Source organism: Geotrypetes seraphini, chromosome 3 (assembly GCF_902459505.1).
Source record: "Geotrypetes seraphini chromosome 3, aGeoSer1.1, whole genome shotgun sequence".
NCBI classification, from domain to species: domain Eukaryota; kingdom Metazoa; phylum Chordata; class Amphibia; order Gymnophiona; family Dermophiidae; genus Geotrypetes; species Geotrypetes seraphini.
In genome coordinates this window covers 396,930,867-396,948,633 of record NC_047086.1, presented here as the reverse complement: position 1 = coordinate 396,948,633, position 17,767 = coordinate 396,930,867, and the positions used below count along the sequence as shown (strand labels likewise).

The 17,767-nt window shown below is 43.5% G+C and overlaps 1 protein-coding gene across 1 annotated transcript in view; it reads right to left on the bottom strand.

Moving 5' to 3' along the window:
* KIF6 (kinesin family member 6) overlaps positions 1-17,767 on the bottom strand; it is a 511,469-nt gene that overhangs the window by 378,509 nt on the left and 115,193 nt on the right. Inside the window, exon 6 of the mRNA XM_033938641.1 lies at positions 5,638-5,767. Coding sequence (XP_033794532.1) covers positions 5,638-5,767 — 130 coding nt within the window. The remainder of the gene's footprint in view (positions 1-5,637; positions 5,768-17,767) is intronic.

Here is a 17,767-nt window from a genome sequence, read left to right as displayed (position 1 = left end):
GATCCATTCGTTCATTCCTTCAATTAGGCTCTCTTCGTATTCTTATAAATTCCTTGGTATTATCTAAGCTTGACTATTGTAATTCTATCTTTATTGGTCTTCCAAAATACCAGTTACATTGGTTATAACTAGTTCAAAATACTGCAATAAGACTACTTTATCGTTGTTCAAAATTTGATCATGGCACACCCCTTCTAAAAGCTGAGCGTATTCTCTGTTTCTTATCATATTCCTTTTAAATATACTGTGCTTTCTTATCAGATATTATCAAGTGGACTCCTTTCATTTTTATTTAATTTTTTAGTCCATTATTCTCCTCAGAGAGCTCTTTGATCTTCACATCAACAGTTGTTAATTGTTCCTTTATTTAGACAATTATTCCTTGATGTTCATAGGAATTCTTCCTTCTCAGTCATGACTCCTACACTCTGGAAATTTTTACCTTATTACCTCAACACTCCACCCTGGCACACCCCCTAAACCTCAATACACCCCCCCCACACACACACACAACCCCCGTACATTTCTAAAGAAAAGTCTGCCGTAGAGTTGCCTACTCCCTCTGGCCAGCAGGCCTGCCTCTTCAAAATGGTGGGCCTTTCCCTTCCGGGTGCATCCTGGGAAACACTGGGGAGGGGCCTAAGGCCTTGATTGGCTCAGATGCTTAAGTCCCTTCCCATTTTTAAGAGGCAGGCTTGCCAGCTGGAGAGAGCTACAATACTACTTTATCCTAAAGCAAAAAAATAAATGGAAAATTTTTTCTATCTTTGTCGTCTCTGGTTTCTGTTTTCCTCATCTTCTTTTCACTCTCTTCCTTCCATCCACTGTCTGCCCTCTATCTGCCCCTTCCATACGGCAGCTTTTCTCGTTCTATGCCCCTTCCAGAAACTGTCTGCCTCCCCCTTCCATTTCTCCCTCCACCCCCATTGGCCTGGCATCCATCTTCTTCCCTTCCCTCCCCTCCCCCAAAGGTCTGGCATCTCTCTCCTCTCCTTCCCTTCCCTCTCCCCCATGGTCTGGCATTTCACTCTGTCCTCTCCCTTCCCTTTCCTTCCCTTCCCTCATCTTCCTTCTCAAATTTTGTGCATTAACGTGTGGAATAGCACATGCTACATTGCTGCACACGCTAGACACTAACGCCAGCATTGAGCTGGTGTAATATCCTGCGTGCGCTAAAAACGCTAGTGCACCTTAGTAAAAGGAGCCCTTAGTTCAGCGATTTTCCAGTTTTTTCATATCATAGGAAAAATAGCTTACGAAAAAAATGGAAACTTGCTGGAGTAAGAGGCTCATAATCAAAACTTTGAAATGTCCAAAAACCTGCCTAAGGCGGCACTTGGACGTCCTAATAGCAGGGACGTTTTGAAAATGGACATTTTCTCTACTGGATTTCTGGGCATTTTTTTCAAAACGTCCAAATTAGACTTCGACATCCTATCGAAAATGCCCTTCTAAGCATGTAGCCCTTAATGGAGACTTGCTTTTTCACCAAATTTTTCAAACCACCATTGTATGTACACCTATAGATGGATGGATCATGCTACTGAGTTGGCCACTGACTCATAGCAACATGTACAGTGAGGAATCCACCCTGTGATGTTTCACGGCAGAGTACAAGTGTGGTTTGCCATTGCTTTCTCTTGCACAATATGTGGCTCCACTATGTCGCTGCTGCCCAACAAAGGGCCCCCCTCAACCTACAGCACCTGGTATTCCCAAGTGGTCTCCCATCCAGGCCCAACCCTGCTTAGTTTCTTATAGGAAGAGCAGGCCTATTCAGGGCGGCTAGGCTGTAGGCATATGTGTACGTATACAGTACATAAAATCATACTCAAGCCAAGAAGAGTTGTAAAGAACAAGATTTTAAAGTGATAAAAGTTTAACCTGGTTCAGAAATATTAGGGCTGCCATCAAAGCTTTACAAATTCCTAGCTATGCTCCTGCTTTCTGTGTGTCTGTATGATGTCTATTTCTCAGCACAGCAGTGCCCCGAAGCACTTAACAAATTGATGGTAAAAGGGGCTTGGCAGTGGTAGCTATCAAAAACCTCAAATAAAAAACACCTGTTCAAATGGTAAACAAAAATCACAGCAAAGAATAGGAGATTTTTGTCCAGTCCTGGATTGTTTGTCGTACTCTTTGCCAAGATTTTCTCTGTTCTTGTTTGTTTCCAATGTGACCTTTCCTGCCCTGTACACTTTACAGCTCTCCTTATCCACTACTGTACTGTCAGTCAGAGAACTGATAACTTCCAGCACCGATTGCTTTAGTAACTCTTGTGTAGCTGAGTGATGGCAGGCTTACTTCTCTCCTACAGAACTATAGTGATAGGCATAAGCGACAGTCAAAGGCTGGTTAGAATAAGAAAATTAGAGCAATGTTTATGCATGTTTTACAAATATTTTTCAAAAATAACAAATAGGATATTTTAGTGCTTACATCTGAGCAATTCAAAGAAGCTCCCCCCCACAAAAAAAAAGCCATTTAGAAACTGAAATTCACTACTGTAATAGAAAATTAAGGAGGTGGTATAGATAAGTTCTATAGCAAGACTATTTTAAGGCTGTTAGTGAAAAATAATTTCAACAGTTAAGTAGTAGGATGTAATTACAAAATGTAAATTAGAACCATAACCTTCTGCTTTCCATAAACTTGTAAAGCCTAACAAATTGCCATACACACAGATAATGGTATACAGAAATAAAATGGAAAATAAATTGCAAACATCACCAATTAAACTATAAGAACACTGTTCCTTTTCTTAAATGCTAAATGTGTTACTAGCAAGTTATCCATAGCAAAGTTAGAAAAGAAATCCATGCAGGGAAAGCCCTGCAGCCCACTCAGAAAAGTTAGCTCATGGGTAATTGCAGGATTTCTCCTGCTGGATTTTTGCAGTTCAGGACCCGAGCAGCATTCCATATGTGAATGAAGTAATTTCCTTTAGTTAATTAAATAAAACTGTAAAGTGTAGGAGGACTGGGTTCAAAATAGTTCACCAGCATTTTTGAAAAGCTAGATTTATGTTTATGTGAAGCATTGTAGAAAAAACATCTAGAGCCTGTGACGTATTTTACAAACTCAGGACTAAATATAGAAGTCTAGAGCAAAATCGACATATCTCTGCCTCCTGACCAACACAGTCTAAAAATTAAACTGGGCTGGCTCCAAAGTGAAAAACTGGGTCAAGAACTGGTTGAGTATAAGGCGACAGAGGGTAGTTATCACTGGAGATCACTATGAGGAAAGGGATGTTACCGGTGGTGTGCCTCAAGGTTCTGTTCTTGGGCCTATTCTTTTTAACATTTTTATAATTGATATTGCTGAAGGGCTGTCGGGTAAGATTTGCCTCTTTGCGGATGATAACAAAATCTGCAATAGAGTAGACACACCAGATGGTGTGAATAACATGAAGAAAGACCTGCCGAAGCTTGAAGAATGGTCTGAAATTTGGCAGCTAAAATGTAATGCTAAGAAATGCAAAAATCCAGTTTAGGGGGGTAAAGAACTTATATACATGACAGAAAAGCAGGACATGTGATTGTATGTGATGATCTTAAAGTGGCCAAATAGGTTGAAAAGATGACGGCAAAAGCTAGAAGGATGCTAGTTTGCATAGGGAGAGGTATGGCCAGTAGGAAAAAGGAGGTATTGATGTCCCTGTATAAGACTTTGGTGAGACCTCATTTAGAATATTGTGTACAATTCTGGAGGCCGCACCTTCAAAAAGATATAAACAGGATGGAATCTATCCAGAGGAAGGCTACTAAAATGGTCAGTGGTCTTCGTCATAAGACGTATGGGGACAGACTTAAACATAAGCAATGCCTCTGCTTGGTCAGACCAGAGGTCCATCATGCCCATCAATCTGCTCACGCGGCAGCCCATCAGGTCCAGGACCTGTATAGTAACCTTCTATCTATACCCTTCTATCCCCTTTTCCTTCAGGAAATTGTCTAATCCCTTCTTGAACCCCAATACTGTACTCTGTCCTATCACACCCTCTGGAATCGCATTCCAGGTGTCCACCACCCTCTGGGTAAAGAAGAATTTCCTAGCATTGGTTCTGAATCTGTCCCCTCTTAACTTTTCTGAATGTCCTCTCGTTTTTGTAGTTTTCGAAAATTTGAAGAATCTCAAAATGTATACTTTGGAGGAAAGGAAGGAGGGGGAGATATGATAGAGATGTTTAAATACCTAAGTGGCATAAATGTGCATGAGTTGAGTCTCTTTCATTTGAAGGGAAGCTCTGGAATGAGAGGGCAAAGGATGAAGTTAAGAGGTGACAGGCTCCAGAGTAATCTAAGGAAATACTTTTTTACAGAAAGGGTGGTAGATGCATGGAACAGTCTCCCAGAAGAGGTGGTGGAGATGGAGACTATGTCTGATTTCAAGAAAGCGTGGGACAGGCACATGGGATCTCTCAGAGAGAGGAGGAGATATTGGATGCTGCGGATGGACAGACTGGATGGGCCATTTGGTCTTTACCTGCCATCATATTTCATCAAATATCATACAATATTTGCTAGAATGATAATGCAAAAAAAATACAAGGAGAAAAAATGATCTCAGAACTTTCATAACTCTATGCCACTAACTGCTGGCAATACTTGAGATATGACTTATAATCACAGGTCTAACAAAAACCTCTTATACATAAGAACCTTCACTAAACCTTTCCAAAGAAGAAGATATTATTATATCATACCATGTACTCATCTTATAGACCCACTGCATCTCTACTCACCATACCCTGCTTCACTATTACTGCTTCAGGGACATTTCATAGTATTACAATTTCACAATAATGTCACTACTCCCTCCATCTTCCGTTCTTACATATACTGAACTTATAGAAACACATATTAAAACAGGATGAAGTAGCAAGCGTCTGAAATGTGTGAGGAAGAATACAAATGACCTGAGTCTGAGTCTTACCTAAAGTGGTCACACTGATGCATATTTTGTAAAAGTTGCTCAAACAAGCAGCAGTTAGAATTGAAGTCTTCACAAGTAATGCACTGCTACAAATTTGTATTAATTCAACTTTTTCTTTCTGAATCCTTCAACTAACATGAATAAATATGTACGACAACTATAACAGTGTAAATCCAATTAATGCGACAGGTCTAAAATGATGTTTGCAAAAAGAATTGGTGGTTTTGCTCATGCTTCCCGTGAAGAGTTCTCTATACTATAATGAGACAATAAATATGTTTTAACAATATAAAGTAATCGAGCTGGGCAAACACATCCTGCACTTTCCCAAGTGGGTTCAGGCATACTGGATGAATGTCATGAATACTCTAGAACAGGGGTCCCCAAAGTCCCTCCTTGAGGGCCGAATCCAGTCGGGTTTTCAGGATTTCCCCAATGAATATGCATGAGATCTATGTGCATGCACTGCTTTCAATGCATATTCATTGGGGAAATCCTGAAAACCCGAATGGATTCGGCCCTCAAGGAGGGACTTTGGGGACACCTGCTCTAGAGAGTTAAACTACCTCTATTTATATTCTGCGAATAGCATACCTGGATCTGGTACTTTCATCAGCAGTAAATTTTATTAGAAGTATTTAAATTGAACATATTACTATCAAATACAGCTTACTGCATGAGCAAGGATTATTTTCCCACCTCTGCAATCATTCTGTTGGTGTCTCCTAAGAAAAGCAGGTTCAATGCTTCCTCTTCATTTGCTGCCTGCTGCAGAGAGAGGTTCTTGAGGTGAATATTCTGGTCTGGGTCTTCCATAATAGTTACCTTCCTGTGGGGATTGACAAAATATTGCTGAATGGATCAACCAACCATGTCTCCTCACTAATCTGTTTTCAGAACAAGCAGAAAGAAGACACAGAATAAAATGGATATCATAAAGAGGCACTATAAGTTGTACCTCAAACTTTAACCCCTTTTACATTTCATTATCAGTCCTTAAAGCTTGTAAGTTCCAGCCATGTGTAAATTGGGCACATGAGTGCTGATTGATGTTGCCCAATCTATGAGGAAAAGTAAGAAAACAAAGGAAAGAAAAATAAAAAAGATCAGACATATCTAAGCCATGAAAAAGAATCTTGGTTCTGGGGGGAGCTATTATATTTTTGGGTGGCATATTGTGTACACTCTGCCTAAGAAAATCTTATGAGAAAAGCAAATACTGACATTCCCAAAGAGATGTGGGAACATTTCATGAATTTATTTGTAGAAAGGGACATATATTTACCAATATTCCAAAAGCACAAAACATAAATTCAAACTGTGTGCATTTAATTTTCTGGGTCTGTTTGTATTTTGGGTGTGACTAGAGAAGGGCCAAAATATGGACATCAATTTCAAAAGGGGAAGGGAAGTTTATGTCCAAAAAGATGCATGTCCAGGTTTGAGCAAATCTCCTAGTGGTTGTTATCCCCTCCCTCTCCTGAATGTGAGACTAGTGAAGAATACAGGCAAATGGGGGCTCTATGACAGCTCAGGAACTATGGATAAGAAAGCACAGTTACTTACCGTAACAGGTGTTATCCAGGGACAGCAGGCAGATATTCTCACACATGGGTGACATCACCAACGGAGCCCCGCAGCGGACAGCCTCGAAAGCAAACTTGCTTGAAGATCTTTGAACTTTTGAGTGCTGCACCACGCATGTGCGCGTGCCTTCCCGCCTAAACTAGGTGGTGCGTCTCCTGTGAGGATCCTCAGTTCAGATACCTAGCTAAGAAACCAACCAAGGGAGGTGGGAGGGTTGTGAGAATATCTGCCTGCAGTCCCTGGATAACAACTGTTACGGTAAGTAACTGTGCTTTATCCTAGGACAAGCAGGCAGCATATTCTCACACATGGGTGACCTCCAAGCTAAGCAAAATGGGATGGAGGGAGTGTTGGCAATTTAAGAAAAAAGATTTTGCAAAACAGATAGGCCAAAATGGCCATCCCTCCTGGATAAAGTATCCAGACAGTAATGAGAGGTGAAAGTATGAACCGAGGACCAAGTGTCAGCCTTGCAGATTTCCTTAATAGGAGTTGATCTGAGGAAAGCTACAGATGCCGCCATAGCTCGAACTTTGTGGCCCGTCACTCGACCCTGCAGAGGAAGACCAGCCTGAGCATAGCAGAAAGAGATGCAAGCAGCCATCCAGTTGGAAATGGTATGCTTCGAGATAGGACGTCCCAACTTATTGGATCAAAGGAGATGAAAAGTTGAGGAGATGTTCTGTGAGGTTGAGTGCGTTGAAGGTAGAAAGCCAAGGCATGTTTGCAGTCCAAAGTATGAAGTGCTGCTTCTCCATGATGAGAATGAGGCTTTTGAAAAAATACTGGCAGAACAATAGATTGATTGATGTGAAATTCTGAAACAACTTTAGGTAAGAATTTGGGATGAGTACGGAGGACCACCTTGTCATGCTGAAAAACTGTGAAAGGTGGGTCCGCAACCAACGCCTGTAACTCACTGACTCTTTGAGCAGATGTGAGGGCAATCAGGAATACAACTTTCCAAGTGAGATACTTGAGGTGAACTTTGTCAAGTGGTTCAAAAGGAGGTTTCATCAGTTGAGCCAAAACAACATTAAGATCCCAAACCACTGGAGGCGGTTTAAGTGGTGGATGAACATTAAAAAGTCCTTTCATAATGCGGGAAACCACGGGATGTGCAGAGAGAGGTTTCCCCTCAAGAGGCTGATAAAAACAGCAATAGCACTGAGATGGACTTGAATAGATGTGGATTGAAGTCCAGATTGTGACAAGTGAAGCAAATAGTCCAGAACAGATGCCAAGGAGGAAGACATTGGCTGCAGCTGACGTGTGGAACACCAAGCAGAAAATCTAGTTCATTTCTGGCTGTAACATTGACGAGTGGACGGTTTCCTGGAAGCAAGTAAAATATTTTGAACAGACTCAGAAAAAAGAGAAGAGTCTGTCAGGTAGAAAGGTACCAAGCTGTTAAATGTAGAGACTGCAGATTGGGATGAAGTAAGGAACCTTGACTCTGAGTAAGCAGAGAAGGAAAAATTGGAAGAAGCAGAGGCTCCCTGGTGCTGAGTTGAAGTAGAAGGGAGTACCACGGTTGTCTGGGCCACCGAGGTGCTATCAGAATCATGGTGGCATGCTCTGACTTTAGTTTGACTAGAGTCCTGAGAATCAGAGGAAATGGAGGAAAGGCATAAAGGAACTGAACCCTCAAGTCCAGGAGAAACACATCTGCTTCGAGACGTTGTGGAGTGTAGATGCGGGAACAAAACTGAGGCAGTTTGAAGTTGAGGGGGGACGCAAAAAGATCTATTTGGGGGGTCCCCCAGCGGGCAAAGATCTGACGAAGTGTGGGAGAATTGAGTGTCCATTCGTGAGGCTGTAGAAGACGACTCAATTTGTCCGCTAAACAGTTCCGTTGACCTTGAATATAAACAGCTCTGAGGAAGATGTTGTGAAGAATTGCCCAATGCCACAGCTTCAGAGCTTCCTGACAGAGGGAGTGAGATCCCGTACCTCCCTGTTTGTTGATATAATACATGGCCACTTGGTTGAATGTCCAAACAAGAACCACCATGTCATGTAGGAGATGCTGAAAAGCTTTGAGAGCATAGAAGATCGCTCTGAGTTCCAACAGATTGATATGACACTGACAGTCTATTGAAGTCCATAGACCCTGAGTACGGAGACCGTCGACATGGGCTCCCCATGCGTAGGCGGAAGAATCGGTTGTGAGAACCTTCAGATGAGAGAGATTGTGGAACAGCAAACCTCTGGAAAGATTGGAAGAGAGCATCCACCAATGGAGAGACTTCTGCAACAAAGGAGTTATGGTAATTTGTTGAGATGGCAGGTCCGTGGCTTGTTGCCATTGAGATGCCAGGGTCCATTGAGGAATGCGAAGTTGAAGTCTGGCAAAAGGAGTCACATGAACTGTAGAAGTCATGTGACCGAGCAGAACCATCATTTGCCGTGCAGAAATGGATGGAAGTCGAGAGACCTGATGACAAAGTCGAATGAGGGTATCTTGACGTGGTTGCGGAAGGTAGGCTCTCAGGTGGACAATGTTCAGCGTTGCCCCAATGAACTGGAGAGATTGAGATGGGGTTAACTGAGACTTGAGAAAGTTTATCTGAAATCCCAGACTTTGGAGGAATACAATAGTCTGTTGGGTCGCTGCAATAACCCCTGGAAGAGAGGGGGCCTTGATGAGCCAGTCGTCTAGGTATGGAAATACTTGAAGACCTTGGGTGCGAAGAGCTGCAGCAACCACCACCAGACATTTTATAAATACTCTGGGGGATGAGGCCAATCCGAAAGGAAGAACTCTGTACTGCAGATGAAGATCTCCCACTTTGAATCTGAGGTACTTGCGAAAGGCTGGATGAATGGGGATATGAGTACAAGCCTCCTTGAGATCCAGCGAGCACATACAATCTCCCTGATCCATCAGGGAATACAAAGTCGGCAAAGAAAGCATCCGGAACTTCTCTTTACTTAGGAATTTGTTGAGAACTCTGAGGTCCAGAATAGGTCGCAAATCCCCCGTCTTCTTTGGAACCAGAAAGTAGCGGGAATAGAACCCCAAGTTTCGCTGGGACAGAGGAATCTCTTCAACAGCTCGAAGGCGAAGAAGAGCCCGGGCTTCGTGAAGAAGGGGAAGTTGCGACTGATTGGAAGGACACTCTCTTGGAGGGTGATCTGGAGGTACCTGAAGAAAGCGAAGAGAGCATCCCTCTCGTAGGATGGTAAGAACCCAGAGATCTGAGGTGATGAGCTCCCACTGGTGATAAAAAGTGGACAGGCGACCCCCCTATGGAAAGATGAGAATTCTGAAATAGGGAGATTGGAATGCTCAAGCTGAGAACGTCAAAAAGGCTGAGCTGGCTTGGTGGCAGCAGGAGTTTATGACTTCTGTTGACGCTGCTGCTACTGAGGACGGCGAGGTGGAGGCCTGGAAAAAGCAGGAGTCGTTTTCTGAGGGTAACGATGTGGAGTCTGTTTATACGCCCGAGCTGGTGTAGTCTTGGGTTTAGGGCGAATGAGAGAAGCAAAAGAGCGTTAATGTTCTGAGAGACGCTTAGTGGCTGCTTCAATAGAGTCATCAAATAACTCATTCCCTTGACAAGGCAGGTTTGCCAAAACGATCCTGGAGATTTTGATCCATGTCAACAATATGTAGCCATGCCAGTCGATGCATGGCTACAGCAAAGGCAGAGACTCAGGAAGACAATTTGAAAGCATCATATGAGGCTTGCAACATGAAGTGTGTCAACTGAGAAAGAGTCTTGAGGATTTGCTTGAACTCAGAAAGACGTGTCTTGGAAACATCAGGATAAAAGGAAGGCAACAATTTGAGAAAATGGTTGAAATAATTGGTGAAAATGTAATTATAGTTAAGAATCCGATTTGCCATCATAGAATTTTGGTATAACCGGCGACCAAACTTGTCCATAGTACGACCCTCCCTGCCTGGGGGGACTGCAGCATATATCTTGGAAGGATGGGCTTTCTTCAAAGATGATTCCACTACCAAGGATTGATGAGAGAGTTGGGACTTCTCAAATCCTTTACAGGGATTCCAGCTTAGATGGAATAGCAGTGATGGAATAAGGAGTTTCCATGTTACGAATAAAAGTCTGTTTAAGAACTGGAGACATAGGCAATCTCGAAGACTCTTTAGGTGGATGAGGAGTTCCATGTCCCCCAATATTCAGGAGTATATTTGGAGTCTGAATGGAGGTCCAGTTTGAGAGCTTGTCCCATGTCAAACACAAACTTGGCAAAAGAAGTTGACTTGGAATCAGAGGCGTCATCTGGGGATGGACTACGAGACTTTGGAGCCACCGAATAGGAAGGAGAAGCCTCCCTAGAGTATTGAGAGACTGGTTCAGACTCAAGATGCATGGTAACAGAAGAAGCTGCACTGTGAGGTGGAGTCATGGAATGTTTTCGCTTCAGGCTCCGTGATGGAGATGCACCCGCAGTGCGAGGGACAGAATGAGTCAAAGCAGGAGGAGAAGAGTCCCGGCGAGCCGGCTTCAAAGGAGGAGTCCTCAACCTGAATGGACTTCGGGTCGAAACAGAATGCAGTCGAGACCTGTGCTTCGAGGTGGAAGAGCGAGGCAGAGAAGTCTTGGTGTCCAGAGAAGAGTGCACTGTAGAGGTCTCACAACGAAGCTTGGAAGCAAGGTGCCTCCAATGCTTCGAGCGATGCTTCAAACGAGGCAACTCAGGTGAAGAATCACTGGAGAACAACCACTTCGATGCATGAGACCTGCCTCGAGACACGAGGACTGGAGGATCCGGTTGGGTCACAGGCTGGTCTACCCGAGGCAGAGTCGAGGACGGAAGCAGCTGAGCCACAATGGAGGATCCGAGTGGTCAAGATGGACTTGAGCATGTTCTCGAGCATCGGCACCAAAACAGAAGGATCTGATCTCGTAGGTGCAGCAGTGCGCTCCAAAGAGGGCAACCTCAAAGGTGAGTATTCCCTTATCTTGGAGGCACGCTTAGTAGGAGGGCGTAAGGAGGACTCTGGTGGCTTCTTAGATACGGCACCTGAAAGAGACACAGGAGACTTACCCATCGAGGATGTCTTCACAGAGGGCACTATCGAGACCTTCAAGGCCGTCAAGGTCGGTGCAGGAGTGGAAGCCGCGGTCGAGGCCTTAGAGACCGAAGCTCCAGCCGAAGCCAAGGTCGAGGCCTTAGAGACCGAAGCTCCAGCCGAAGCCAAGGTCGAGGCCTTCGAGATCGGAACACCCATCGACGTCGGAGTCGAGGCCTTCGAGACTGGGGCCGCCGCCGGGGTCAAATCCGAAGGTTGCTCCATATCACCAAAACGTTGACAAAACTGGGCACACCTCCGACGAAAAGCTCGAGGTGTAAGGGTGAAACAACGGTGACAATCTTCCGGTGAATGGACTGAACCCAAACACTGTAAATAACGACAGTGAGGATCGGTGACAGAAATCACACGATTACACTGACGACAGCGTTTGAACCCGGTAAGAGGCCTGGACATAGAAAAAATAAAGTCTGTGTCGAACGCAGTGAGCGGTTGGGCCTAGGCCCAAGGCTCACCGACCGGACGAAAGGAGACGGAAGAAAATAAAACAAATATATATATATATATATATATATTTTTTTTTTTTTTATACAGAAAAGAAAAGAAAAGACACACACAGAGACCGAACTGTAAAAAGAAAAGAAACAGCAGCGGTGACTAGAAGGCAAGTGTCGCTGCAGAGCTGAAGAAAAAACATCTTCTTGGTTCCGCGAAAAATAACGAACTGAGGATCCTCACAGGAGACACGCCCCCTAGTTCGGGCGGGAAGGCACGCGCACATGCGTGGTGCAGCACTCGAAAGTTCAAAGATCTTCAAGCAAGTTTGCTTTCGAGGCTGTCCGCTGCGGGTCTCCGTTGGTGACGTCACCCATGTGTGAGAATATGCTGCCTTCTTGTCCTGGGATAATTGCTTGTTTACTCTTTACAAAAATACAAGAACAAGAGAGCATTCAAATGAAGCTACTAAGTAGTAAATTTAAAATAAATCTGAGAAAATATTTCTTCACTAGGGCCGGATTCTGTATAGGACGCCGTGTCTACTTACAATGTATGCATCTCCCGCTCTACTAGGAAGACAAGTACAGCCGCCTAGGTTTGCCTAGGCAACTTCCGGGGCAAACCACACCCACGGCTAGCCTGCATGCGGGCATATCTAGGCTCCCGGAGGTGCCTCCAATGTAGGTGGACTGCCTCAAGAGCTTTTTTTCTAAAAACGTGCATCCCAATGGGCTAGTTGTGCCTACAATTGGAACGCCATTTATAGAATTTGCCACTCAATGCATAATTAAACTCTGGAATTTTTTTTGCCATAGAATGTGGTAAAAGCAGTTAGTTTAGCAGGGTTTGAAAAGGTTTGGATAATTTCCTAAACGAAAAATCCATAAGCACTTATTAAGATGGATTTGGGAAAATCCACTGCTTATTTCTAGGATAAGCAACATAAAATCTGTTTTACTCTTTTGGGGTCTTGCCAGGTAATTGTGCTCTGGATTGGCCACTATTGGAAACAGTATATTGGGCTTGATGGACCTTTGGTCTGTCCCAGTATAGCAACACTTATGTTCTTACATATTCATTCTAGAAATCTTGAAAACTGGCTGGCCCGGAAACTTCTCTCCGCCGAGTATACTGAACTTCTTGAAAATGCCGCTTGCGTCTCACTAACAAAATGATGCTGTGCTGAAACAGTGAAGAAAGACCCATGCATTCCACTGGGAGATTGACAAGATGGCAACAAGGATGACTTAATGGCATGTTTTCTCTATAATATATCCAATTGATAAAGTTATATGAGTTTTAACAAACAGGACAATAAGCAACAATGGATCGTGAGACAGGTGGAAAATACTCAAGGGACCCGAAGTAAAAAATACTTTTGAAAAAGGGGTTGTAGGTTATTAATATCCTTATGGAAAAGAAGGCTCACAATATCCATTAGTTGCAAAATAATACAATGAAAAATTTTGATAAAGTACAGAGATAAATTATTCTGGCGTGAATTAGGGTTGAGGTCACATGCATAGTTTCAAGAGGAGCCAAGGAGATGAGACATCTGAAAGTAATTGGGTTTTTCCTCTTTTTTTTTAGCTCTACTGTCCAAAACTGAGCTAATGCTAGGATAGTGGCTTTTTTGTCTGCTTTTTTATAGGGCTGTCAAACAGCCCGAGAACACAGGATAGATCCTTTCATCATATATTTCAGAAATATTTTGTACTGTATGATCTATTTGCAAAAGAGTATACTCCTGCTCATTGCGGCACCCAACCTCCAGCTTAGTTCACAAATAGGATCCAAATGGGGGGGGGAGCTAAGAGGGCTGTGTGTATTAGAGAGAAAGCAAAAGCTGTCAGCAGGGAGACAAAGCTCTCTTTCCAGAAGAAGATATTGCACACACAAGAGCAAGGCCTATATGAGCAAGGATAAGAGTGCTGTCTCTTAGAAACATAAAAATGACAGCAGATAAAGACCAAAAGAACATCAGAATTACCATTGCCATACTGGGTCAGACTGTATCCTGTTTCCAACAGTGGCCAACCCAAGTCCCAAGTATTCAGCTAGATCCCATGTTGGCCATCCAGTCTGCCCAACCACATCATCTGCTATCTCTTCCTCCCCCTAAGAGATCCCATATGCTTGTCCCATGCTTTCTTGAATTCAAATACAGGAACCAGCATGGCACAATGTAGTGGTGAAGGAAGCGATCAGAGACAAGAAGACTTCGTTTATGGAATGGAAAAGGTCAAAAACGGACGAAAATTGAAAAAAGTACAAACAACATCAAAGCAAGTGCCATAAGGCGGTAAGAGGGGCAAAAAGAGACTACGAGAAAAAAATAGCCAAGAAGGCAAAAAACTTCGAGCCATTCTTTTGATATATTAAGGGGAAATGACCCGCGAAGTAAGCAGTGGGGCCATGGAATACAGGGAGTGCTAAAGGAGGACAAAGCCATCGCCGAAAAACTGAACACATTTTTTGCATCTGTATTTACCAAAGAGGATATACACAACATACCGGAAGCTGACAGGCTATATGCAGGAAACGAAGACGGGAAACTGACAGGGTTGATGGTCAGTCCAGAAGAGGTATGCAGGCAGATTGATAGGCTTAAAAACGATAAATCCCCGGGACCGGATGGCATCCATCTGAGGGTAATCAAGGGTAATCAAGGAACTGAAAGGGGTTATAGCTTTAACTAATAGCCAATCTGTCGATCAAATCAGGAAGGATTCCGGAAGATTGGAAAGTGGCAAATGTTATGCCAATCTTCAAGAAAGATTTGAGGGGAGATTCGGGAAACTACAGACCGGTAAGTCTGACTTTGATACCGAGAAAGATGGTAAAGGCACTGATAAAAGACCGCATCATTGATCACCTTGACGGACACAATCTGATGAGGATCAGCCAGCACAGCTTCAGCAAAGGAAGATCTTGCTTGACGAACTTGCTGCACTTCTTCGAGGAAGTAAACAGGCAGATAAACAAGGGTGATCTTGTTGACATTGTATATCTGGATTTTCAGAAGGCGTTCGACAAGGTCCCGTATGAATGACTACTTCGAAAAATTGCGAGCCATGGAATCGAGGGTGAAATACTCACATGGATTAAAAACTGGCTGGCGAATAGGAAACAGAGAGTGGGGGTAAATGGACAATACTCGGACTGGAAAAGCATCACGAGTGGAGTGCCGCAGGGTTCGGTGCTTGGACCCGTGCTCTTCAACATATTTATAAACGACCTGGAAATTGGTACGATGAGCGAGATGATTAAATTTGCAGACGATACGAAGCTATTCAGAGTAGTGAAGACACAGAAGGATTGCGAAGACCTGCAACATGACATAAACACGTTCGAGAAATGGGCCGCAACATGGCAAATGAGGTTTAACATGGATAAGTGTAAGGTGATGCATGTCGGTAACAAAAATCTTATACACAAATACAGGATATCCAGTGCAGTACTCGGAGAGACCCCCAGGAAAGAGACTTAGGAGTACTGGTCGACAAGTCAATGAAGCCATCCGCGCAATGCACAGCGGCGGCGAAAAGGGCGAACAGAATGCTAGGAATGATTAAGAAGGGGATCACAAACAGATCGGAGGTGGTTATCATGCCGCTGTACCGGACCATGGTACGCCCCCAACTGGAATACTGCGTCCAGCACTGGTCACCGTACATGAAGAAGGACACAGTACTACTTGAAAGGATCCAGAGAACAGCGACTAAAATGGTTAAGGGGCTGGAGGAGTTGCCGTACAGTGAGAGATTAGAGAGAAACTGGGCCTCTTCTCCCTTGAAAAGAGGAGATTGAGAAGAGACATGATCGAAACATTCAAGATTACAATACATTACATTAGAGATTTCTATTCCGCCATTGCCTTGCGGTTCAAGGCGGATTACAAAAGAGATAAAAAACAGAGGGTTACAATGGAAGAACATTTGTCCTTTCTAGAGAGGTAAAGAGTTATGTAGTTTCTGTGTGGCGGGAAGAGGGAGGGGGAAGGACGGTAAGTTTGAAGTTATTTCAGGAATTTCTTGAAGAGTATAGTTTTTATTTCTTTTCTGAACGTCTTATACTCTGGTGTTGTTAAGATAATGAAGGGAATAGACATAGTAGATAAAGACAGGTTGTTCACCCTCTCCAAGGTAGAGAGAATGAGACGGCACTCTCTAAAGTTAAATAGGGATAGATTCTGTACAAACATAAGGAAGTTCTTCTTCACCCAGAGTGGTAGAAAACCTGAACGCTCTTCCGGAGGCTGTTATAGGGGAAAACACCCTCCAGGGATTCAAGACAAAGTTAGACAAGCTCCTACTGATCCATAACGTATGCAGGTAAGGCTAGTCTCAGTTAGGGCACTCATCTTTGACCTAAGGGCCGCCGCAGGAGCGGTCTGCTGGGCACGATGGACCACTGGTCTGACCCAGCAGCGACAATTCTTATTTTCTTAAGAAGGCTGTGTGTATAGTAGTTGATCAGTGCTATCTGTAAGGAAGGTAAGACGGTCATATGAAGGGTAGGTGAGAGACCTGCCTATGTCAGGTGAGGAGTGAGAAGGCTGGTTGCACTGTAAAGCATGAAAGGGCTATCTGTGGAGAGACCAAGAGTAGTATCTTTTAGGGAATAAAAACATTTGAGTATACCAGATGAATACAGTGCTATCTGAAGGGTAGGTGAGAGGCTTATCTATGTTAGGTGGGAGGAATTAGAAGGTTGGCTGTACTAGTGACAATGAATGGGCTGTCTGTAGAGAGGGTGAGAGCGTGTTTTCTCCTAGGGACAAGTGTTGTCTGTGAGGGATTTATAGAAGCACTTGCAATCTTTTGGATAAAAATTGGAAGCTAATAGCACTCCTGAAATAAGATAATAACATGAAGGGAAGAGAAGGCAACTTGCAAAGGCCAAGCTAGTATAGCCCTGGCATCCGGTCCCCACCATGCGGCATGGGACTCCGGCCATCTTTTCAGGTCAGAGTGTCCCCCCCCCCTCGACACCAGGGCTCACAAAAAGAATGCATTTGGCAATGCAACGACGGTTACAGTCCCTCAAAGTTCATACTTGAGATTGGACTTAGGCCAGGGCCAGACAAATCTGGTAGGCTGGAGGTTGGGAACTCCAAAGTTTCATTCACCTCAGTTGAATATCTCACTCTCCCTTCTGATGAAACGACAGCTCAGTCTGAGGTATGAGTGACCTAAATTGGAACTTTATTTGAAGTTGATTTAGGAACAGTATTTAAACTAGTTTACACTCTCTCCTTCTCTTTTACATATAATCTTCCCCCTTCTTCTTGGGAAAATGAACCTCCATCTCCTCCCATCTGAAAAATCCTTCACCACTGCTTTTACAGTAGAGGCATTTTCAGGGGTTGTGGATCACACTCACCCCTCTCTAAAGGATCTCTGTCCTCAGAGGGCACCATCTTATATTCCCTTCTTTTCTTCACAACTGGGATATAACACATGCCACAGCTACATTGTTGATTTTGCACACATTTTCTTCCTTTTAGTACACATTTTCTTCCTTTTAGTACACATTTTCATTACCACCTTTAATAACCATACTCAGACATTATTAAAATGGCATCATCATCTCTCCCAGGTTTCCTTTCCTTTTTAAGGAAACTTGGACTATTAGACATTAACCAGATCTCATTGTCACCTCCCAATTTATTACATCAACTTCTTTTTTCTCTGACCCTTCCTTATCTTAGAAGAACTTTATTTCCCTCCCCCT